This window comes from Nymphaea colorata, chromosome 12 (assembly GCF_008831285.2).
Source record: "Nymphaea colorata isolate Beijing-Zhang1983 chromosome 12, ASM883128v2, whole genome shotgun sequence".
Classification (NCBI taxonomy): Eukaryota; Viridiplantae; Streptophyta; class Magnoliopsida; order Nymphaeales; family Nymphaeaceae; genus Nymphaea; species Nymphaea colorata.
This window is the reverse complement of record NC_045149.1, coordinates 10,099,100-10,123,964: the sequence shown is the minus strand read 5'-3', so window position 1 is coordinate 10,123,964 and position 24,865 is coordinate 10,099,100. Positions and strand designations below refer to the sequence as shown.

Below are 24,865 nucleotides of genomic sequence, written 5' to 3'. Positions count from 1 at the left end.
TAACCAGCTACGCTATGCCCCTTAGGACCATATCGGATATGGATTGCATGTCCAAACAAAAGAGTACTCCACAATTAGGTACTTCTCTCTCTCTCTCTCTCTGTCTTTATACATATATAGTTATCTTGTATCTTGTTACTACAAGCATTCACATGCACGTAAAGTTGTACACCGTTTTCATTGTTACAATGAGATTCCACGAAGAGTTGTTTTGTAAGAGATTGAAGCTTTGAATCTTCACAGAAGTGTGTAATGGGCCTACCAAGATTAATCTTGAATATATTCATCTCCAATTTTTTAATCTTCCATAAGAAACATTTTTATTGCTCAGGTTACCAAGTAATATCAAAAGAAAAAGATGCTTATTCTTTCATTCTACAAAGAAGCAAAGGTAGGATTGCTAGAGAATATTCAATTCCTTCCTGAAAAGAAATGGAAAAACGCTGGAATAGTCTATAGCCTCAAAACCGATTTACGTGCAACCTCTTTAAGGAACCAATTCATCCAACAAATTACTCTAAAACTACCAAGCATTGCAAATTTACACTACCCTCTTATCTTGGTCACGTAAATACCACTTAGTTGGTGCTAATGGCCTTTAGATCATATTCAGGCATGACAGGTTAACCAACACACCCGGTCTCTTACTCTCACACAACAGTTTCCATATTTTTATGAATGAAATGCTTATGTAACTAATATGAAAATTAAGCAGTTCTCCAAGGACAAAAGGCCGTAACCTGAAGAGAGAAACATTTTTGATGGGTATTTAGTGGTAAGGCTAAAATGGTAGCTTAAATTATCATTAGGTGTACATCTTATCTTCAATCTATTTTTTGAGTAAGCCACAGCTGAAAGTAAATCCATAATTCAATATCCTCTTAAGGAATATTGATCGATACAGGGGCCAAGGCAGGCTGGCAGGGGCCATGGCACCCCACTTCATTTTGAGAAAAATAGATTTTTATGTTATAACTTACAAAAAATTTTTATTTGACCCTTTTTCAAAAAACATCTTTCAGCCCCGGTAATGATTTTGAAAGATATAATTTGGTTCTTTAAGAAAAAATTTCTACCTCCACTCCTGAATATAGCTCAACAGTGAGAACGTAGCACTCTTGGGATATGAGTGAGTGCTTGGCAAAAGACAAGTCAGCTGCTGTTTTGCAAAAGTGAGAAAGTAACAATCTTTGTGCCGGAAGAAAAGTTACCAAAAAGCTTCTTGTGCATCTGAATTACTCCTACCATTTTTTTTTTTTGGTTCGTCCAAAAGTAACATGTCTACAAAATTTCAGATCGAACTTTTTCGGCACTTGTTCAACCTTATTTGATTCACATTATAAGTTTTGCATACATGATTATTCTTTTACATTGCCGTCACAGAAATCATATTGATCGTCAAAAATAGGTGCTAGCTTTTAGAATTGCTACAGTAGGATTAGGTACTTTTATTTCTATAGAATTTCAAAAACCAGTTTCCTCTCTTTTCAGTGCGCTTAACTAAACTTGCATTACAAAAAAAAAAAAAAAAAAAAAAAGCAGCGGAAGGAAAAAGAGTAAAAACTTGATGTTTAGAAAGTAACAACAAAAAAGCGGGAAAAAGTAAAGCAAAAAACCTTCCTTCGGCCACAAGTGATAAGAATATTGGGATCCTTTTCTGCTAGTACAAATGCTGCCTCCCGGCCTTTCTCATGAACGACCAGCAGTTGAGCACACTTTTTCCTGATCACTTCTACATTTTCTGGCCATCTCTTCTTATCTCTGGCTCTTGTTTTGGGCAGCTAAAAATAATGTCCCACCAACCTCGTTCCTCCAATTCGTAAGTACAGTTAGCACATGAATAATTTCTCTCTCTCTCTCTCTCTCTCTCTTTTTCAGGTGAGTGTGACTGCTGGACTGAAGGCAGAAACTTCATCCAGCTCCTTAGGTCTAAGGCTGTTTTTTATGCAATATGATGAAGCCTTTGCTATGCTTTAACTTGTATATTGGTGCTCCCTTTGATGGTAATGAGAGTTGACATCACAGGAGTTTGAAACAAAAATTTTCACCTACCAGCACCTATCTCATCAATAGCACCAAACCCCTAGGTTTTTCCTATTTGTTGCCCTTTGGTTACTGACAAAGTAGGGATAGGCAGAGCTTTATGAACTTGCTTTGAAGTTGAGACTTCCTTTAAACCTTTCTTTCATTGCTTTGTTACCTTTCATTATGTTTTGTTCTTATCAGAAGCTCAAAGCAGGAGATAGCAGGTTATAAGGCTAATTCGTATATGGTTTCTGTTTTATTCAGTTCAATTCAGAAAAAATCCGAGGAAATTCAATTTCATACCGAAAATAACAAAAAAAAGGAAAATTTTTACCTTAAAAAAGATCTCATTCCTCGGTTTTGAGTGCCTTCAGCCTTTCGAGCAGAGCCTGGTAAAAAATGTCTTCACCCTCAAAAGGCATGCCTTAAACTTTACCGGTACAATTTTACGCAAAGTATTTCATTCAAAGGTAAATGAGGGCTATTCAAATACAAATTCGTTGTCTAGGTAAAACTTGTATTGTATAACTTATCGAGCAGTAGCCACTCACTCCCTAAAGCCACCAAGTGGGAGGTCTGGAGTTCAACGTCTTGGCCTTCATCTCCTTTTACCATATGCTCAAAACAATGAAAAGGAACTTTCTTACTAAGCAAGACAGGGCATCTTGGTAGTTCTATAATTCTGCACAGGCAAAGCGTCATATGATGAAAAACCTATTTGGCACATTTTTCCTCCTTTTTTGTTGCAGCTTGGACCACTCCAAAAGGGGTATGTATTACGAAACCTGTAGTCGCTGTCATGATCCAATGTGTAACTTTTCTGAATCGTAAAAAGGTCCGAAGCATGGTCTGTAAACCCCAGAAAAAATAGGCATAGGACTCTACATCCTTTCTTAAGAGTGGTAGAAAAACTAGCCACTCACCCCTGAAATTGGAAAAAAAAAAGTGACACACAACATGGCTGCAGGAAAAACAACTACGAATGCAAGAAGGTTCAAGATCAAAAGATGCTTATTTTGTGCAACATTTCTTTGGGGAAAAGAAGAGTTCATGACCCTTTCCCCTTCCCTCCAGGTGTGAGTTGCCCCATCCTTTAGGACGGCCCTTGTTCTCTATTCCTTGAATTAATAGCGGCTGTGGCTTTTTGCTTGTTGGGATGATTAGATGCCCTGCTTCCTGTAAAATTTAGTTTCATTAATCTAGAGCCATATTGATCACTGCTGCTTTTTAAAGAAGTGCATACATAAATTAACATGTAGGAGGAGAGCAAGGGGGCAGAAGGACTACAGCACAGCCATCCTGGAGGGGAAGAAGGCGCTGAATAGATTGGTGGTAGACGAGGCCTCCCTAAATGACAATTCTATCATCTCTCTTCACCCGGACACCATGGACACGCTTCATATCCTCCGAGGGGACACTGTCCTCATTAAGGTAATTAGTTACAGTGCCAAATATTAAACGTGTGAGCATGTCCATGCATGCAATCCCGCTCATACACATACATACACATATATATAATACTCATTCATGTCCATGTTTGCAATCCCGCTCATATGGTCGGACGACCATTTTTTATTTTATGCCGCTAAAAATCATCACAAAATGTGCATTTCATTGCTAATAACCGTGACCAAGCAGCTGGCCATCACAAATGCACCATTTTCGGGTGGTGATTAATGACATACAACATAAAGGAAAACCATCCAATTATAGACGTAGCTGGTTGACTTCAATTTATATATATCTATATATATAAATCAGTAGGCCAACCTTTATGGATGAATGGTTTTATTATATTTTATGATACTAAAAACCCTTGCAAATAGTCATTTTGTGACAACAGTTGATTGGTCACATTTTTTAGCCATGAAATGCAACATTAGCGATGGGTTTCGGCATAAAAATTTTAAAAAAGACAGCTTGCCATAGAGGTAGCCAGCTTATTTTAATATATATATATATATATATATATATATATATATATATATATATATATATAAAATTTTCCTGAATTAATTTTTTGTAGTTTCTAAGCGATCCTATAATAATCATTAAAGGCAAACGGTCGACAAGATTTAATGATCTGGTACACCCAATTTCACACCGGCTTTGGCTTTAATAGGTCAGACTCTATTTTATGAGTCACCGAAATACTTTCCGTTGGGTACAAGAATCAGCTGTGAATATCATCACTCCATTAACTATCTAAATATACTTTTCTTCTGTTACTTGAGTGAGTTTTGAAAAGATATCCAAAGCACTTCGAAGTTGCTTATTTAAACTCGCCTACTCAATTTATTCCTCCAATGGGAATGTGCACCCATTAAAATATAGGTCCCAACTTAGGCCGGGCCTGCATAAAAATACAGGTGAAAATGTTTTTCTTTGCCGTTCTGAATTATTAATTAGATTGATTATTTAAGAACATATATTATTAGATTACGTTATTGTGAAGCTAATATATGATTTTCAATGAGCGAGGAAGGTCATTGTTTTGGTTGCGCCAAAATTGGTAAGAATATTTCAAGCTCTTCTTTAAAAGCAGTGAAATGCAAGCAACAAATCAAACTTTTTTTCAGTCTCACAAGCACTTAAAGTATTAAACCTATTTAAAATCTAAGTGTCGTCATGTAATTCAAATATTGATGTATCAAGGAAATGCTAAAGTTGTTTTTCCTTTCATGCATGAATATATGCAAATGCTGAATGCATATGCCAGTCTATGTGATTGATGACTATGGGACGCTGCTGGTTGCACATGCCACTTGAGCTTCTTTCTCTTTTACTCTCTCATCCTTTTTTTAAGTTGAAACCAGAATTTTGTTGTTTGAGGGCTTATGACTTGCAGAAAATCCCAACCTTATTGTGCAATGATAGTGATTAAGGATGGATATCAGGCCGGGCACCAGTCCCTACTCAAGCTGGCCTAAATTTGGGTATCGGGCTGGCCTGAAAAGTTATTGGGCCGAGCTGAGATGGCCCCAGTAGGCTTCACCTTATCCAACAACTTATTTAAATATTTTTTATTCAAAAAATATATATTTTTAATTATAATTAATTATAATTATATGTTGTATTATATTTTCTGTATATTATATTATATTTTTAATACTTTATTATAATGGGGCCGGGCCATTTTGGGCTCAACCGTGAGTTATGGGCTGTCGGGTTCGACCCAGATTTTGGGCATGGTTCGGCCTGACCCAAACCTAATTTCTTATCAGGTCAGGATGGCCCGATGCCCAGGTCTAATGTAGAGACTCTTCTCTTTACAACCCGTGCTTAGGGATATGGTTTTTTTTCTAGAAATAACTAAGTCTTTCTCAACTCCTAACCCGGCCTCATGCCCGACCTTGATATGGAGACCCTTCTCTTAATGCATGCTTAGGGATATAGTTTCCTTACATAAATTAACAAGTTTTTCTCAACTAATTAATGATTAGAACTACTTTGCAAGAATTTGTCATCAGCATGCATATGCATGCTTTATACAAATATACCTGTGGTCTACGGACTTGATCTATTTTGGACATATGGATCTCACGGGTTAATGCTTGCACGATTTACTGCAAATTTAAATTAGATTGAAAATCTGGATCTTACGGAATCCATACTTGGTTTCTCACAGGGAAAAAGGAGGAGAGACACTGTTTGCATTGCTCTGGCTGACGAGATCTGCGATGAGCCAAAGATCCGAATGAACAAGGTTGTTAGATCCAATCTGGGGGTCAGGCTTGGTGATGTGGTGTCGGTGCACCCTTGCCCCGATATCAATTACGGAAAGCGGATCCATGTCTTGCCCATCGAAGACACGATCGAAGGCGTCACCGGCAGCCTGTTTGATGCATTTTTGAAGCGTAATTTTCTTACTTCTTGGTTGAGTCTCCCCTACGTCTTCCTCTTTCCTTTTTTTCTTTTGTGTTGGCTATTCTCTTCTTCTTGCTAAATATATATCATCCTCTTCTATGTCTCGTTTTTTTTTTTCATTCTGTAGCAGGGTGCAGTCACAAATTTTTTTACTAAGAAAAGCTAGTAATAAATTTTTAATTTTTAAGAGACATCAACATATAAATAATATAAAAAGTTGCTTTGATGTGTCTGTGTACTACTTTCAACACACATATATATATATGATTAAAAATCAAGGGTTTCCATTAAGTTGATCTGAACAAATTTTTAACCAAGAATGGTAGTATTTGAATGGCGGATTTGTAGCAGTGTCTCCATCTGTAACATGACTGGTCTTAGAAATGGCATTGAGGTACCGATTACAACAGGGTTTGATGGGTGATCTGCTTTGGGCAGCCTACTTCTGGGAGGCGTACCGGCCGGTGAGGAAGGGGGACGTCTTCATGGTGAGAGGAGGGATGCGGAGCGTCGAGTTCAAGGTCATGGAGACCGACCCATCTGACTCCTGCATCGTCAGCCCCGCCACCGAGATTTTCTGCGACGGCCCACCGGTAAAGCGGGAGGACGTCTCCGGCCGGCTGGACGAGGTCGGGTACGACGACGTGGGCGGCGTCCGGAAGCAGATGGCGATGATCAGGGAGCTGGTGGAGCTGCCGCTGCGCCACCCGCAGCTCTTCAGGTCCGTCGGCGTGAGGCCGCCCAAGGGGATCCTGCTGTACGGGCCGCCGGGCTCGGGCAAGACGCTAATAGCGAGGGCGGTGGCGAACGAGACGGGGGCGTCCTTCTTCTGCATAAACGGGCCGGAGATCATGTCGAAGTTGGCGGGGGAGAGCGAGAGCAACCTGAGGAAGGCGTTCCGGGACGCGGAGAGAGCGGCGCCGTCGGTGGTGTTCATCGACGAGATCGACTCGATCGCGCCGAAGAGGGAGAAGACGCAGGGGGATGTGGAGAGGAGGATCGTGTCGCAGCTGCTGACACTAATGGACGGGCTGAAGGCGCGGGCGCACGTCGTCGTCATCGGCGCCACCAACCGGCCCAACAGCATCGACTCGGCGCTCCGGCGGTTCGGCCGCTTCGACAGGGAGATCGACATAGGCGTCCCCGACGATGCAGGAAGGCTCGAAGTCCTCCGAATCCACACCCGCAACATGAAGCTCTCCGATGACGTCCTCTCTCACATACTTCCATTCCTTTCCTTTCATACAATTTAATATAATTTATTTAAGTAATCCAAAAATGAATCCATCGTACGTCAATTTCTAAATCTAAATCTCATCTAATTTTTTAATGGAATGTTAATATATCTAATCCAAATCAGATGTTTCAATCGAATGCAGAGCCGGACGTTTCACGCACAGTATTGCCTAATGAGTTTCTCTTGCTGCGTATGGAGCAGGTGGATTTGGAGAGGATAGCGAGGGAGACGCATGGGCACGTAGGCGCGGACCTGGCGGCGCTGTGCACGGAGGCGGCGCTGCAGTGCATCAGGGAGAAGATGGACGTGATCGACTTGGAGGACGAGAGCATCGACGCCGAGATCCTCAACGCCATGGCCGTCACCAATGACCACTTCATGACTGCCCTTGCCACCAGCTACCCTTCTGCCTTGCGAGAGACTGTATGTTCCCGGCCCCTTAACAAATATTGCTAGTCAATTAATACACATTTTTCTTTAGATGTTATATAATGTTTAAAATTAGCTGACGGGTATTTTGGGTTGCGGACTCGGTTCTGGTGTGAGCATGTGACTGAATCCAAGTTCAGCTTCACTGCAATGGAAATTTTGAAAGGTTCATGCTAACCACACTATTATAGCTCCGCTGCTGGGTAGCACCAACATTAATAATGTGAATGAGAGATTGATATGAGACGATCTCTTAATTAAGAACATCGACCTTTAATTAAATAACAGAACTTGGTATTTATTTTTTGTGTACATGTAGTAAATTAGTGATTGTTTTCTTGAGTTTCTCCTAAAAAAGCCAGAGGTTTTTAGGCTGTAGAGGACTTTCCATCTCCTTATTTCTGTTGGCAGCGGAGCAGACGTGAGTAGACTTCTACTTGTCTCAGCTGATCCTCTCTCTCTCTATGTGTTGCGAAAATTTCTCACAGCATTCATTTTATGTTAATTTTTTTTTCTTTATTTTATTTTTCTTTTCGTGACTTAGTCCTTTGTTTTTTTTGTCTAATAAAGCAGGTCGTGGAAGTGCCGAACATCAGCTGGGATGATATTGGTGGGCTGCAAAATGTCAAGCGTGAGCTTCAAGAGGTTATTACTAGCCCGACCAACTACCTTATTACTTGATTTATGACAATCAAGTGTGACATATAAGTATACTTTTGTATAGTAAAACTTGTTATTTACATTTTTAAAAACGCCATTTTATATATAATACCATACAAACTTTAACTAACTGTGATCTAGTTTCTATATTTATTCATGCCACATATTTTATAAACCACATATGTTTGGTCCAATATGTTGGTTATAGAAATTAATTTGGCTGCTGCAACATGAATACGCTGACTGATATTCAAATGCATTTGTGCGTCGAAAGACGGTGCAATACCCTGTGGAGCACCCGGAGATGTTCGAGAAGTTTGGCATGTCGCCTTCAAAGGGAGTTCTTCTGTATGGGCCGCCGGGCTGCGGGAAGACGCTGCTGGCCAAGGCCATCGCCAGCGAGTGCAGGTCCAACTTCATCAGCGTGAAGGGGCCGGAGCTGCTCACCATGTGGTTCGGCGAGAGCGAGGCCAACGTCCGCGGCATCTTCGACAAGGCCCGCCAGTCCGCCCCCTGTGTCCTCTTCTTTGAGGAGCTCGACTCCATCGCTACTCAGGTCTCCCTCATCTCCGCCACTAGTTACATCCCTTACACTTTACAAATCAAACATTTGGCTGAAGAATTCAAAGATTAAGGCAGATTTTAAAACACTATATTTATTATCAAAACCATTTGGCGATAAAAATAATATGTAATTGTTTCATGAATATGCTCAAAATATTGATACAATTCAAGCTTTTTTAATGTTTGTGGTATATTCATAAAACAGTTACAAACCATTGACATTTTCAAACAAAGTTTTACTAATAATGAGTACATGGGTTTTGATTCGAAACGCAGAGGGGGAGGAGTGTGGGAGATGCAGGTGGTGGAGCTGATAGGGTCCTGAACCAGCTGCTGACGGAGATGGATGGGATGTCGGCGAAGAAGACTGTCTTCATAATCGGCGCCACCAACCGGCCGGACATCATCGATCCGGCGCTGCTCAGGCCGGGGCGCCTCGACCAGCTGATCTACATCCCTCTGCCGGATGAGAGCTCCCGCTTCCAAATCTTCAAGGCCTGCCTGAGGAAGTCGCCTGTGTCTGAGGACGTTGATATCAGGGCGCTAGCCCAGTACACACACGGGTTCAGTGGCGCTGACATTACTGAAATATGCCAAAGGGCCTGCAAGTACGCCATTAGAGAGACCATTGAGAAAGTAAGTGCGCTTTCTCTTTTGTCTTCCATTTCTTTTAATTTGAGGCCTTCCTGAAGAGAGTAATCCAGTTTTAAAAACCGCGATGTAAAAATCCCGATATTTAATTACCAGTTTGAGAAAATTTGGAGAATAATAAGAAGAAATGGCGGGGCTCCCGTTCTTATTAGAATAAGGAGTACAGACAAACGCCTGACAATTTGTCAAGGACTAGACGAGATAAAAGAAACTGAAAAATGTGCGCTTACCGCATGCAAACTAGTTTAATTTGTCTATGGACATATAATTACTAAAAAAAGAAATCTTTCCAGCTGTTTTAGTTAGCTATTCTTACATAAACACATTTTCTTCTGAAAGGAAAACCTAAGATTTAATATTAATTTCAAGATCATTTGTAGCAACTACCAACTTCTGAAGTACCTTCCTGAAACCCCACGGCATTAGACACGATATGACATGATATGATATAATATATTATATTAGTAGCAAATCTTTACTCTTGCATGTAGATGTGATGCTTTAATTGTCTGCAGGCTCCATATTGTTTTACAAGTCTGTGTCCATACCAATCTCACGCTAGGATTAACGTTTTCACCTATTCTTGCTCGAATTTTTAACTATAGGACATGGAGAGAAAGAAAAGAAGAGCTCATGAGGCATCAGAAGTTATGGCAGAAGACGTCACAGAAGAGGTCGAAGAGATCAAAGCACGTCATTTTGAAGAGTCCATGAAATATGCTCGCAGGAGTGTTAGCGATGCCGACATCCGGAAGTATAAGTCCTTCGCTCGTACATTGCAGCAGTCAAGAGGATTCGGAGGTGAGTTCAAGTTTGCCGCTCACCGGCCACAGGCTAGGGCCGGAGCTAATGCCACTGATCAGTTCTCGGCAGCCGGAGATGATGCTGCCTTTGATGTTGACTTGCTCAATTGAGCTTTCCTTATTATCATGCCCATAACGTGCTTCATAGATCAAGACATGTCTATATGTATTATGTCCCAGAGCACATACGCATATATATTGCATCCACGCTCCATTTGTAGTATTTATGATGTTCATATTTATCTATTGGATACACATATGGGTTTATTGGTAGTGTTAAGGTGACAAGATTACTCATTTTGATTGCCTTCAAGGACTTCATTTCGGCACTGCTACCTTGCTTGTTCTTTTATTGGATTTAATTAAGGATGTATATACCATAGGCCTTTACTGACGCAAATATAACGTCAGTAAAGAGAGCAAAAAACATCAGTAACATTTTTACTGGTTTTTTGTAAAATGCCGGTGTAGAAAGTTTCAAGTCAATTTGGTTGTATCTGCTCAAGAAATTTGGACTTATTTACTCGTCGGATTTGGATTTAGTTCACAGTTGAATGTGAATCCATCCAATATCCAACAAAGAGTTTGATAAAGATTGACTCAATTAAAAGTAAATGTTTGAATATATAGGTCCAATTGAAATGAATTTTGTGAAGTCTATCTAATGCCCTTATGTCCGCATGTTTAACATTGAATGAAGGATCAAGAATGATTTGAGATTGGTTATAGTAACGTTTCTTGGCATCTTGGAGATGGGAAAGCTGCTAGATCTTGGAATGAAGCTTGTTATTTGGACTACTGAAGTAGAAACATATATCGTATGTTGGTAGTACAAACATTAATCCAATTTCTAATAAGAACATTACCAATGGCCTACAAAATAGCTTTTTCCAGGGTTAAACATTTTCTCAATATTATGTCCCTAAGAGCAATGAAAGACCGTTTAATATAGATTGACAAGAAGCACCTCACCTTTTGAGAGGTGATCAATGACAAAACTATGTATAAAAGCACCTCACCTTTGCATATCTGATGGTGAAACAATTGACCGCCTCTTCTTTGGGTGTAAAATTGCTAGACAAATATGCAGGTTGGCGGAAAGCAAGCTAACAAAAGGAACGTTCACTGGCAGCAACAATTTTAGAAAAGCTGTTAGAAAGAAGAAAATGCTTCCTTTTCAAGAGGCTGGATGTCCAAATGGGGAGTCTACTGCGCTTCATAGTCATAAAAACAATGTGACTAATACGCAACTTGGTTGTCCAGAGTGAGGATCGTATCCACATTGAATGTTCATGTTGTTGCATGTAAAAGGACCCTCTTATGGATTGACACTAATATTTTTCTTAGTTTTCATCCTCGTATTGAAATTTGCATTCTAAGGGGCGTCAATAATCATTTAAACATCTTATTGGTAGATGACCCTTTAGAACCTGTCTCTCCAAATTGCTTGAAAATCTATGTGGTTATTGACTCAATTATGTGGAGAAGACAATTTAAAAGTGTCATTAATGGGACCCGCTCGACCCTTTATTATGTTCTCTTCCTTATTCGAATGTCATATCAAGTTGTGTATTTTTGGATTTTAACCATCTCTAGAAGGAAGGTACCCAAGGTGCCTGATGTGAAGAAATATCTTATTTGTTGGCTTAGGAAAATTGTCTAAGTGGAGTTCATCGAAGAAAGTCTCAATATTTTTGCCTAACAAAGTCTAACTAAAATGAGAGGTGTAGGCATTGTTTCTTGCCCACGCCAGCCCAAGAAAGCTCTTTCAAGTTTGTTCGTGCATGTACCGGCTTCGGCTTTCGTTTTCCCTTTCATAAAATTAAAATTATGGGCATTCCACACGCACGAGAAAGAAACTCAACTGCTTATAGCAGTAGCGGAGCCAGCGTGGAGCTGCCTTGGGCTGGCGAGTGCCCACGCCAGCCAAGTACTAGTACATAGTGCCCCATAGCCAAAAATTTCTAGCTCCGCCACTGGCTGGGGCCCCGCCCAAAACTCACTCTTATTGGGGCTGGGCCGGCCCTATGCCCAGGCCTAACCACCACTCTTCTTCTAAAAATGATATATATACATATATATACATTTTTGTAGTTAATGTGAGGAGAGCGGCTGAGAAATTTTGTTTATCAACCTTCTTGGCCTTATCGCAGTTAGTAATTTTAAGAAATGTGTTGTTACAACTTCACATATTGTTACAACTTTCAATATTAAATTTATTTTCAAGTTAACTGTTAGCTTTGTATGACATTTAATTAGCATCATCTCCAACTTTACATGATTTTTGTTAGCATTGCTTTCATTATCCTTTCAAACCATACGGTTTTCATCAACAACTGACAAGTCAAGGGGCTTAGGACTACCTTGACCAAAAAAATGCACCTCTTCAACCATACTACCGACAAGTCAAGAGGCTTGAGACTTTCTTCGATGAACTAACACACCCTTTCAGTTAGACAATTTTCCTAAGCCAACAAATAAGATATTTCTTCACATCAGGCACCTTAGGTACCTTCCTTATAGAGGTGGTTAAAATCTAAAAATACACAACTTGATATGACATTCGAATAAGGAAGAGAACATAATAAAGGGTCGAGCGGGTCCCATTAATGACACTTTTAAATTGTCTTCTCCACATAATTGAGTCAATAACCACATAGATTTTCAAGCAATTTGGAGAGACAGGTTCTAGAGGTTTCTTCGATGAACTAACACACCCTACTCATGAGCCTCGGAAAGTGCCTACACCTCTCATTCTAGAAATCCTACAGTTGAAACACAACCTGTGAAATGTGAAAAAGAGTGATAAATGCATGACCAACTACTTCAATAAAGTCAAAGATTAATTTTGATTCTTTGTTAGCCATTGTTGAGCAATTGTTGAGATATGGTGCATTACACTTTAATTGGTCTTCCTTCGGAACATAAAAGACAAACTTTGTAACTATAGTTACAGCTCTTAAAAATCTCTATCATTTATTGAGAGTTATTATATGATTATTAATCAAGAGAAAAGATTGCAGCTTATTGCTTCCGAAAGCGTGCCCTCAGAATAAACATCCAATGTTGCCTTCCACCCTAAGGGAGAAGGCTTGGAAATGTTAACAACTATGGTGGATGAAGAAACCAAAGAGGAGAAAGAAGATAATCTTCACAGATAACTCATCTATATTGTGAAAGGAAGAAGAATAACGCGAGACTTTGACAAGTCTAATGTGATAGATTAGAATGTACTATGGTGGGTGACAAGTTGAACTTGCCAGTGACCGGTATTAGTTCTTTTTCTCTTCCAATCAACATCGTAAAACTCATTTAAAAATATATATATACATATTATGCGTCGCTAAGGTTACTAAAGACAATAACTTCCAACTCACATTTGATGTTAATGGATTTTGTGTTATTTTCAATTGTTAATAAACAATTTCGTCTTGTAATGTGTAAGACTTTAAACTTATTTTTTAATGTGTCATTACTTATGACGTCATGATTATGTTATGTTAAATTCATGTTTGTTCATTCCTATAAGATATTATCTGACTTGGTGAGTAGCTGCCGTGCGAGCTTCAATAAGCACATATTAATGGTTTCGTCTTTCAGCAATCAAAGTTGCTTCGTTCATCTCCTCAATTCCCCAAACCCACGAGGATAGATGGCCACTGATTCGCCTCACTGTATGCGTCCGACATGTTTATTTCTAGAAAAAAAATTTCTTGATTTTGTCTTCTTTTTCCAAAATTTTCTATTGTTTATTTGATTTTTGGACCTTAAAAAGATAGCTTTACGATATATTCACATACATTACAATATATCTTATCTATAATTAGACTTGGGGATCGGGCTAGGTACCCAATGGGTAGCTGGGTACCCGGCTCGATAAAAAAAACTAGCTAGGGCTGGTCTAATAATGTATCGGGCTGGCTCGGGTTGGCCCGACAGGCCCGATTTGGCTCAATAACTTTTAAATATTATTTTTATTTTATTAAGAATATATTTTATTATTATTAGAAAGATATTTTATATAGAAAATTTTATTTTATATTTAAAAAAATATTTTTTTATTGTAATTGGGCGAGGCCGAGTTGGGCCTCCGCTCAGATTTCGGGCATTGCTCAGGTTTCGAATATCCGGCCACGCCTGCTCCATGCCCAGGTCTAGGTTACAAGGTTACAACATTGTGATCACCCATGTACTTTATGTAAAGCAAACCTTGTCCATTCCCACTTTTTGTAGATATTCTCACAGACACAATCGCAATAGACGCACTCTAACCTCCTCAAGGTCCTTGAAACCCACGCCACTTAAAGCTAACACCACCAATATTTCAAAGTCGGATACAATCCGACTTTTCTGTCAAATTGAATTCAATAAAAGTGACAAATAAGCCCCCTTACAAGGACAAAATGGTAAAACAATAATATGTGATCCAGGGGTGTATTATAGTTGGTCAGTCTAATGGACCGCCAGTTCCATTCGAAAATTGTAGTTGATGGTTGTATCACAGGTCCACCAAGTTCCAAGCATCATAAATCTCTTGGATGGAAGGAAAGTGAGGAGGGCTTCTGCGCTTATTTGAACAGTTTCCACTCAGAGGAATAAAAGACAACCTAACCTGTCGTACCAAAGAGAGGATCCTTGGACCATCGAATCAACTTTGCAATGCCATGCATTAGCTCACGGTACCAGTGGAGGAGACTAGCTACCAACGGGCATATTGAAGTTAAAACTGAGAATGCAAGTAGCTGCTATAGAGGGGACAAGTTGATGGCAGGTAGATAGCTGTCAGTACTATTCAAAATCACAGATCTTGCTTATTAGCCATCATTTTCAAAGGGAAAAGCAGCCTGTTTTAATGTGCTGATCAACTTGGACAAACATCTTTCCAAATATTAAACTGGCTTAAAAGTGGTCACGACCCATTGAGGCATCCAGCTTTAAAGATCCAAAAACCAAACCCATGGTTGGTCCAACTCAATGACATGCCCTTGAGTGGCCGAGCTAGAAAAATTAGTTGGAGAGGCACCTGTTTAGAAGCATTTATATATGAAGGAATACTATATATGTACACTGTGAAAATAAAAGAATTCTAAAGAGCTGGTATGGGCAACTGCCCACACCAGCCCACATGTGGCTACACCACTGTATCCTTGTCTCTCAAACTTCAGTATGGAAGCCAGGGCTAGCTCTAGGCAGTCAAATATTGGGCTCTCCTAGTGAATCACCGTTATGTTAGGCAAATTAAGTTTTCAAGTTTCCAAGCATTATACCGTAGCTGGTCAGGTTGGCAAAAACCCTGTTACCAGTTTGATTCTAATGGACACTACTCTTTTGGACTGCAAACAATGAATATATTGTACTCCTGCTGCTTAGTGTCTTGCTTCCACCTAGACCTAGAAACGTCATTGAAATATATTTTAAACAATACGTGAACATTCTACTGTGTTTATAAATACTATTTGAGCATAAAATATATTTTAGCTAAAGTTATTTTTAAGAAAAATATTGATCATTTTTCCACTACTAAAAAATGGTGTCATAAGAGCTGTCCAATTTTTTGATTTATTATAGAAACACATTAAACTTAAAAAGCGATAACTTTAGTATACGATTCTCATCAAAGTATCTCTATGAACATATCTATGCGGTTATATTTTGCAAAGAAAGTGTTTTTGCAATCAATTTTGAGTGCTCTAGCATTTGTCCTTCACCTAGTGATTTAAGATATATAAAAAATTGGTAGATCCCACGCAGTTTGGCCAGGGATAAAAACCTGACCATTTAATTTTTTGCTCAAAAAACATTTTAAACTTTTCCTTTTTTTTTTTTTTTTTTTGCTTTGGCTTAAGTTGCTGTCATGAAATATGGGGATTTTTCCATCATCAAAATTTCGATATCACATGAGCTGTTCAATTTTATATATTATAAAAATACAATTACGTTTAACAAATGATTGACTAACTTAATATATGTTTTCTATCAACTTATTTTAAGATTATATATGTAAGCTTAGATTTTAAGAAATATACAATAACTTTTATACTTAAGCAATCTGGTTTTTGTTCCTGAACAAGTGTCTCTGCTACCTACCAATCACTCTCTCTCTCTCTCTCTCTATACATATATATATTATATGCTCAACCTACTTAGATCTATATCCCGAGGAAACGTAAGGTACAAGCTTTGATGGGTTAGGCCTAAAAGAAGTGAATAAATGGGAGGTGCAAGGGCAAGAGTCACAAGGTGGTCAAAAGTACGTTCCCTAAATTTGATGGGCAGGAGTCACGCAAATTCCACGTTTTCTAAGGCTTCGGTGAGCTGGATTCTAGTAAGGCCTCTTTCTCCATCCATATGCCATGCTGTAGTCACGAGCTCATTTATTAGCCCTCACCACCTTTCTTCCCCTCCACCCTATATATCTTCTACAACTCTTTCCACCATTATGAAGAAAGAAAACACAATATACATGAGACGCAGCTCCATCTCCCAGCTTTGAGCTCTAATGTCTCCATCTCCCATGGCAGCCTTCTTTATCCTTCTGCTTCTTGTCCTGTCGCCGGAATTTGCCGCTGCCAACAGGAAAGTCGAGCCAGGAGGCCGGATGCAGACTTTCATTGTACGATCAGGTGGTCTTGCCAACCAAGAGCCGCGAACCAACAAGAACAAGCGAGGTTCCCGGGAGCCGGCCGAGCTCAAGAACTGCCTGCCCAAATGGTTCCGGCCACCACCATCGGCGCCGAGCCGATATATAAACGCTCATCCCTTGAGTTACCTGGATTGTGATTTGAAGATCCCTTGAGTTACTTGGATTGTGATTTGAAGAAGAAATCAGAGCCAGGGGACTGAAGGAAGGTGATGTGGGTGAAGCCGGTAAGTAGCCAGCCGCCCACATGAGGGGGCCGGTCTGATGTTCGGAGTTGTGGCCTGTAAAGGTGCATGTTGTTGCATCCTGCCATATATATATATATATATATATATATATATATATATATGTGTGTGTGTGTGTGTGTGTGTGTGTGTGTGTTAATATTGATTTTCATTTGTTTGTATGAGATGATATGTATTCTCAATATTCATTACGGGTTCCTAGAATAAGGATGCCAACCTGCTGTAAGCTATCTCTTATAAGAAATTCAACCATACGAATTGTTCTCAGGATGTTCGAAACTATATGATTAATGACAGAAAAAGTGAAACCCAAAGGTGCTAAATGAACTTATTGTATAAAATCCAATTTCCAGATTGGCTTTGGAGGATTTGCTTTTTAAATTCCTTGTTTTATAGTTTATGTTAAGTGCGTTGATATTGGAATTTTAAAACAATACCGAGACGACATCAGCCGCTTAGCTAGACATCATATTTCTAGATATCATATTAATTTTAAAACTTACCCTAGTCCTTTCCTTTATATATATACATAGGATTTGTGGATTTCTCCATTCGAGCCAATCTGAATAAAGAAATCTTTCAACCTCTCACAGCATATGGCCTAAAGCATTCATTGCATTGCAGTGAGTGAATGATGTGTTTAATCACATCCACTCATGGCCTTGATTGGATGGAGCTCAATATGGTCGTATATATATATATATATATATAGATATATGAACATGATGTGTTAATTGGACATTATGAGCTAACAAATATAAGGCCATAATGTACAAAAACTAATGTGAAAATTGTCCAGTTGACTAATTTACTATGTGTCACGAGCATGCCTACGGATCAGATAGATTTGGATATTGTTATGACGACCTGTATGTGGACCTCAAACACCACCATTTAATGACCCTGAACTTATGCTAATTATATGTTCCGATCAGGTGCAATATTGGAATCTGAATCTGAAGAATGCCGATCTAAATATGCTTACATGAAATACATTATCATATATTGAATTAAAATACATGGTATCCCAACAAAGATTATATATATTTATATATATATACTCCAAACATCCAAATTGAGCCAGTGGGGTTGCAAATGAATCTGATTTGGGAAAGCAAACACGCATTAGAGGCAGGATCAGATTTGGTACATTAGAAATTGACAAGATCTACAAACCATACCGCGACCACTTGCAACTCTTATGGACCTATAGCGTGGGCTATTGGCTTCGAAAGCTAAGTAGCTAGTCAAGTGGCACGCATGGGAGAGTTCCAGGCAGTGGAAAGGCACCCCTTTCCACGAAACTACGCAAAGAAAGCGACTTCCCTTATCCTGTTTTGAAATCCTAAATGAAAGTAAATAACGTGAATAGCATCCAACCTGCTTTGCAGTTAACTCAGTTCTTCAACCGAAGATCAAGAGCAGACAAACAGCCTTCGTGACGTCCTCCTCTTCCGGTTCTCAATGTTTGGTAGTAACCGATCTAGAGTATTCATGTCATCAATACATGTGATTGGAAAAGGCTTTATGTTCGAGCCCAATAATTTGTGCACCAAATCAGGACCATTCATCTCTGAGAACGGACGATGGTGATTGCAGATCTCTTTGGAAGTATAATAATATGGTAGATTACTTTATCTGAAATAAGAAACAAGGTCAGGCAACCGCACTTGAATGCTGCAAAAGGTTCCTTCACACGAGCAATCTTGACTTCAGATGTGTGTGTAGACATCATTAATGTTTACACCTAGGTTGACGGTCCATCACAAAGACTGAACGGTGGATATGGTAGATCCCTTCCAAAATGAGAGTTGAACGATCCGCTGACCGGAAAACCATTCCAGGAGGATCAAACTTGCGTTGAAGATCTGGAAGACAATGACCTGAAAGTTGTTGCTCCGGGAAGATCCACAAGGTCAAGCAACCGCCCTTTGAGATATGCTCCACCCAATCATCTGCTGCGGGGGGGGGGGGGGGCCTTTCGTTTGCCACGTCGTCCCCACTCAATAAGCGGGGGCACGTGGCGGAAAGAGAAGCGGTATCACAAGTTTTCGTGCTCATGCCTGAACATTTCACTTCTTCACATCCGCCACCTGGGCTTTGACTTTGAGGTCCGCCTTAGGTGACACCTCCCTCACTTGATCCAACCTGCAAAAGTATGACTTTGTTGGTAGCTGCACACCAGCCCCATCTACCTCACCTCATGCCTTTTCTTTTGTCTCCCCATCTATCCCTTCTTTTTTAGCCTTTTATTTCTCACTGTTGCTAGGGGTTGCATGAGAGTGGTGCACTTGGCAGCAGCTTACTGGGTTTGGTATATTGTCACTCCAGCCTTCACATGCTGCCATGTGGCATAAGATGCCATTGATTGTTGTCTAAAACCTCACCCATAATTTGGCCATGCAACTGTATAACGGCGGATTCAGTGGAAAAACAAAAAGTGGCATTGTGATGACATATAAATTACATATTGGAGCCCTTGGCCAAAATATCACACCTATGCTGGTGGCTTGAGTGCCTGTTGGCCAAAATATCATCGTTCCACTACTGCAACTGCATGCCTCTTTTGTTCCTTAAGCTCGCTTTTGAAACTGTGCATGGACAGGAACCCTTGGTTCCTGAATTTTCTTTGGCAGACATATTTAGCAAAATTCAACCTGGATGAGAGAATGGTAGAGGCTTTGGCTCCCAGTTAGGTGGTATGATGAAATATTTCTCTTCAGAACATTGTACCTGAAGGCAATGTAATCGATGTTGGGTATCATTCACAAACTCCTTAATTGGACCACCAGAATGACAAAAATGCTAATGGATCAACAAGATCAAATATGTGAAGTGAGTTTTCATATAATTTTATCAATTAATAAAAGAATGAAGAATGAGAGGAAAATTAATAGGTAGGAAATAGCTCCCAAAGCTTGTTTTTTGTTCCATGCACTAGAGTGTAGACTAAAAGAAAGTGCATGTGGCAGCGCCCTGAAATTTGCAATGACAAAAACCTTTTAAAAGACCTGTTGCTTTCTATAATTAATCTTTCAATTGCAATTTCTTCATTGTTTTCTTTGCAGGAACCTACTAATTATAACTCATTTATGCAAAAGATATGCAACATACACATTTTTCCAAACTTCTAAGCATATATTGAATATGCTATTGACTTGAGCTTTTCCAACTCACTTTTGACTTTGGTAAAAAAATCTCATTTATGAAAAACATCATTAAACAAAAAGCTCAAAGTTTACCAAACAGTACGAAACATCTGACAGTTGATATGTTTTGATCAAGAATGGTTAATAGCGATCTATTGGTCTCATGTTTTCCAACCATATCCCACAACCGCGTCATGGGCAGGATCATGTCATTTGTAAGAGAGAGTTTTTAAAGTATTATTAAGTAAGATTTCACTATCATACATGCAGTTGCTTTCTTATATCCTCTAACTGCAGCATTTTAGCCATTGTTTCCTTTTCTAGCACTAGACATCCTTGTGTTTGTCATATGCATATATTCCATGCATTGTAGTAAAGTTTGGTATGCATGGTCCTTCATGAGGACTCTTTGATGACCTCAAGATTCAGATTTACAATGATAAGGGCCAACAAATTCCTCCCAAGAAAGCTTAACTAGCTTAATTAGCCTATTCTCCATGTCATAAATAGCAGTTGAACATGTAAAAAGAAGTTGGCAGTTCCCTGCAATGATCCAAGAGAGTAACAGTTTGATTAACTATATGAAAAAAAAAATATTGGTTTTGGAACAGAAAATCTTCATTGACCTTTTTCAAGCCCCCATGTGTGCCAAAAAACTCTTTCATTAGTTAACCTGCCTAAATTTAGTAGGTAGAAAATCAACAAGCATACAATCACATTTTATAAGTCAAAAAAATGTATTATGTTCAAGAGCTGAATTTTTCTGGAGTTTCATTCATTTTATCAAATTCACCGACTTTTGCAAAAGAATTGAGTTCTTTGTCACCACATGGGTAGCATGTGTGTGTATAGCTTTGTCAACGTTCACTTAAGATGTTAACTTTGTGGAATCTATCTTGTTGTCTGCTCGGCATACTAATGTAGCAATGAAACAGGAGATTAGTTTCATGGTCATAATTATTGCTTCCTACCTCAGATCTTATATATCTTTGCAGTTGTGGCACAAACAAAAAATGGAAGTTTTACTGAAGTGAAAGAACTTAACGAGGGTTAACATCAGTCAAACTAGTATTTCTAATGTTTAAGAAGACACATTGGTAAAGGTTATGCCTGTAAAAGCTTTTTTGATGTTTTCAACAAATTGTCTGTGCACTAATGCCTTTACTGACGTATACTACATGTATGTAATGGTTCATTTTACTGACGGTTTTGAATGTCAATAAATGTGTGGTTGTTTGTACCATGGGTATGGCTTAACTATTTGAAAGCCAAGTATTGCTCAATGAGCTTGGTTGTTTCATGTTAACTAAGCTTGCATGTTCATAGACATGAGACTTTACTGTAGTCAGCTCATCAATTTCCTGATCTTCCTCTCTTAGTATTTGCTTTTAAAATACAGACATGCTAAGTATAGCCATAATTATATACATCTTAACCCAACCCATGTCATTATTTTCATCAATTCCATCACCGTCTTCATTTTCAATGTTACGTATATGATTCATGTCCTGATATCTTTGAAAATCATGAACTCTCAGGCCTCCTCTTACCTTGTTTACGCAGATCAAATAAATTTTTAGTTTTATTTTTAATGACAAATTTACTAATAATTTCCTAAAGGCTCTTATGCATATAAAACCTAAAAACTTAAAATGCCAAAAACAAAGGGCTCCTTTTGCATGCATCTATGCTTATAGTTAATAAATGTGAACGCAAATTTATTCTTCTTTACTCATTGTGGCTAACAACATCAAATCAATCATGTTCAATAAGACAAATTTGAATTCATCATAGTATTATAACTCAATATCTTCAATAACAGCAGAACAATATACATTGTCTCTTTTAACTACCTTCAACGCTTGAGAAATGTGATATAATGGCACATACCGCTTTTTTGAATTTGTTATTATCATCACTTTTTGTATTAGAAACAAACTTTGTTAAGGAGATACCTTTCAAATCCTCATTTCAATGATTGAAGACTTTGTTGGGTCGTTAGATTAGAGTACAACCACAAATATTATTCTTGGGTTTTCAATAGTCAAGGTTTCTTTTCCAGCATTTATTATGGGACAGATAAAATAATGGTTGGAAATGAAAAAAAATTAGATATTACTCATATTGGGCAGGACACTATAGCAAATGGGCGACAAAAACTTGTTCTTGATAATGTTTTAGTCGTTCCAAAGATGAAGAAAAACCTTATCTCCGTCAATCAATTAATATCATATCTTCCTTATGTTTTTAAATTTTCAACTAAAGAATTTGCTGTGAAGGAAAAGACAACCAACAAGGTGGTAATTACAGGAAAGAGGCATGACGATCTCTATGCAGTCAAAAATAAGGGAGAAGGCAGCGACTGATTCCATGAAGTATATTTGTCTATAAGATTTCAAGCAGCGAATAAAGAAATATGGTACAAACGTCTGGGCCATGTTCATCGTGAGGTAGTAAATGTTCTTGCAAATAAAAAGGCTATTCATGTGACAGGCTCTAGCTCCTTAAACAATGTATGTTCTAGTTGTCAAATGGCAAAGATGTGTCATCTTCTTTTCTTACCAGTGAATGAACATTGTGATAATTTTCTTGACAAAGTTCACTACGATCTATGGGGACCAGCCCCAGTTGTTTCAATTGCTAAATTCCGGTTTTATGTTGTCTTCATTGATGAAGCCACCCAGTTCACTTGGTTCTATCCCTTGTGCTATAAATCAAAGTTATACCACGTATTTACGTTTTTTCATAAATATGTTGAAAATCAATTTGATAAGAAAATCAAGAAGATTCAAACAGATGAAGGAGGTGAATTCAATAGTCTTAAACTTGCAGCATATTTGCAAGAAAATGGTATACATCATCACAAAGCTTGTCCTAACACGCCACCCCAAAATGGAATGGCAGAACGGCACCACAGAATCATTGTCGAACTTGGATTGGCAATGATGTTCAATGCAAATATACTAGCTCGCTACTGGGTTGAAACTTTTCCACTACAGTTTGGCTTATTAATAGACTGCCCACTCCAATGTTGAAGATGAAATCTCCATTTGAACTGGTTTTTGAAAAAAAGTCTGACTTACTCTTGTTTGCGAACATTTGGGACTAGATGTTTTCCATATCTAAGAGATTGCGCTCTCAACAAACTTGAGCCAAGACCTTTACCATGCGTATATTTGGGATATAGTAATACACACAAGGGATACAAGTGCTGATATCCACCTGCAGGAAAAATTTATGTACCCTGACACATTGTCTTTGATGAAAGTATCTTCCCTTATAAACAACCTGGAGCACTTTTTTCTACTACATCATCCTTAAAAAATGGAGCGACATACAGTGATTGGACAATGTTAGATCATTGTCCAAATCTTTCCCAATATGATAAAAAAGATGATTCATGCCAAGTGATCAATCATCATCATCTCTTGCTCGATGGATCATTAGATAATGTTTAAGTACAAGAGACTCGTGGAAGAGACGACAATATTTCAGCACATGAGACACATGGTAGAGACGAAAATGATCTGCCTTCACCAACCAATGAGGTTCAAAGTCAACAGCTTGAAGAAAGACGGACGATCCAAGAAAGCTCAAATATTCACTCCATGGTAACTCGGGCTAAGGCTGGTCTCTTAAAACCAAATCCTAAGTATTTTTTGGCATTAACGGTACCACTTGAACCTAAAACTGTTAAGCAGGCTTTTAAGGATCCAAGTTGGGTAGCTGCCATGAAGGAAGAGCTACATGCTTTGGAACAATGCCACACTTGGACGTTGGTACCACGCCGACCAGGTATGAATGTTGTCTCAACTCGTTGGGTTTTTACAACAAAACTCAAGAGCGATGGAACGGTCGAGCGTCTTAAAGCTAGACTTGTTGCTCGTGGGTTCAACCAAGTGCCCGGGGTTGAATTTCTAGAAACCTTCTCACCTGTTATTAAACCAACAACTATTAGAATTGTGCTAACTATTGGTCTATCTGAAAATTGGGATATTCGGCAAATGGATGTAAAAAACACCTTTTTACATAGTGATTTGGATCAAACTGTGTTTATTGAACAACCACCAGGACTTATTGACAACCAAAAACCAAGTTATGTTTGCCAGTTACATAAAGCTCTCGATGGTTTATGTCAAGCTCCAAGAGCATGGTACGATCGGTTTGACACTTACCTTCTATCAAAAGGCTTCTTCTCCAGCATCTCTGATTCCTCATTATTCAGCTACAAAGACGAAGGTGGTATCATCCTTCTTATCTTATATGTTATGATATAATCTTAACATGCAGCAATCCTATGCTTCTTCGAGAATTCATTCGGGATATTAGCAAGGAGTTTTCTATGAAGGATTTGGGATATCTTCATGACTTCCTTGGAATAGATGTGATTAAGTTCTCAGGTGGACTCTTTCTAAATCAAAAGCAATATGCCTATAGGCTGCTAAAAAGAGCCACTATGACATCATGCAAACCAGTTGTTACTCCCTTGATTCAAAATTACAAAAATTCGGTTGATGACACACCTTTTTCAGATCCAACACTTTTTCGGAGCTTAGTCAGAAGTCTACAATACTTTACTTTCATGCAGCCCGACA

The 24,865-nt window shown here is 38.8% G+C and overlaps 1 protein-coding gene across 2 annotated transcripts; it reads left to right on the top strand.

The window, feature by feature from the left end:
- The first annotated feature begins 1,711 nt into the window (after window positions 1-1,711).
- Window positions 1,712-10,511, top strand: LOC116265886 (cell division cycle protein 48 homolog). Of its 2 annotated transcripts, none has more exons than XM_031646862.2 (9): window positions 1,712-1,819; window positions 3,285-3,456; window positions 5,654-5,882; window positions 6,331-7,100; window positions 7,331-7,552; window positions 8,132-8,203; window positions 8,493-8,774; window positions 9,059-9,418; window positions 10,039-10,511. In XM_031646862.2, exons 1-9 carry the CDS (start codon window positions 1,791-1,793, stop codon window positions 10,345-10,347), a joined length of 2,445 nt encoding a protein of 814 aa, XP_031502722.1. In that variant the 5' UTR covers window positions 1,712-1,790; the 3' UTR covers window positions 10,348-10,511. The 2 variants fall into 2 exon arrangements, with proteins under 2 accessions (XP_031502722.1, XP_031502721.1); XM_031646861.2 differs by having other exon boundaries at window positions 8,129-8,203.
- The last annotated feature ends 14,354 nt before the right edge of the window (window positions 10,512-24,865 follow it).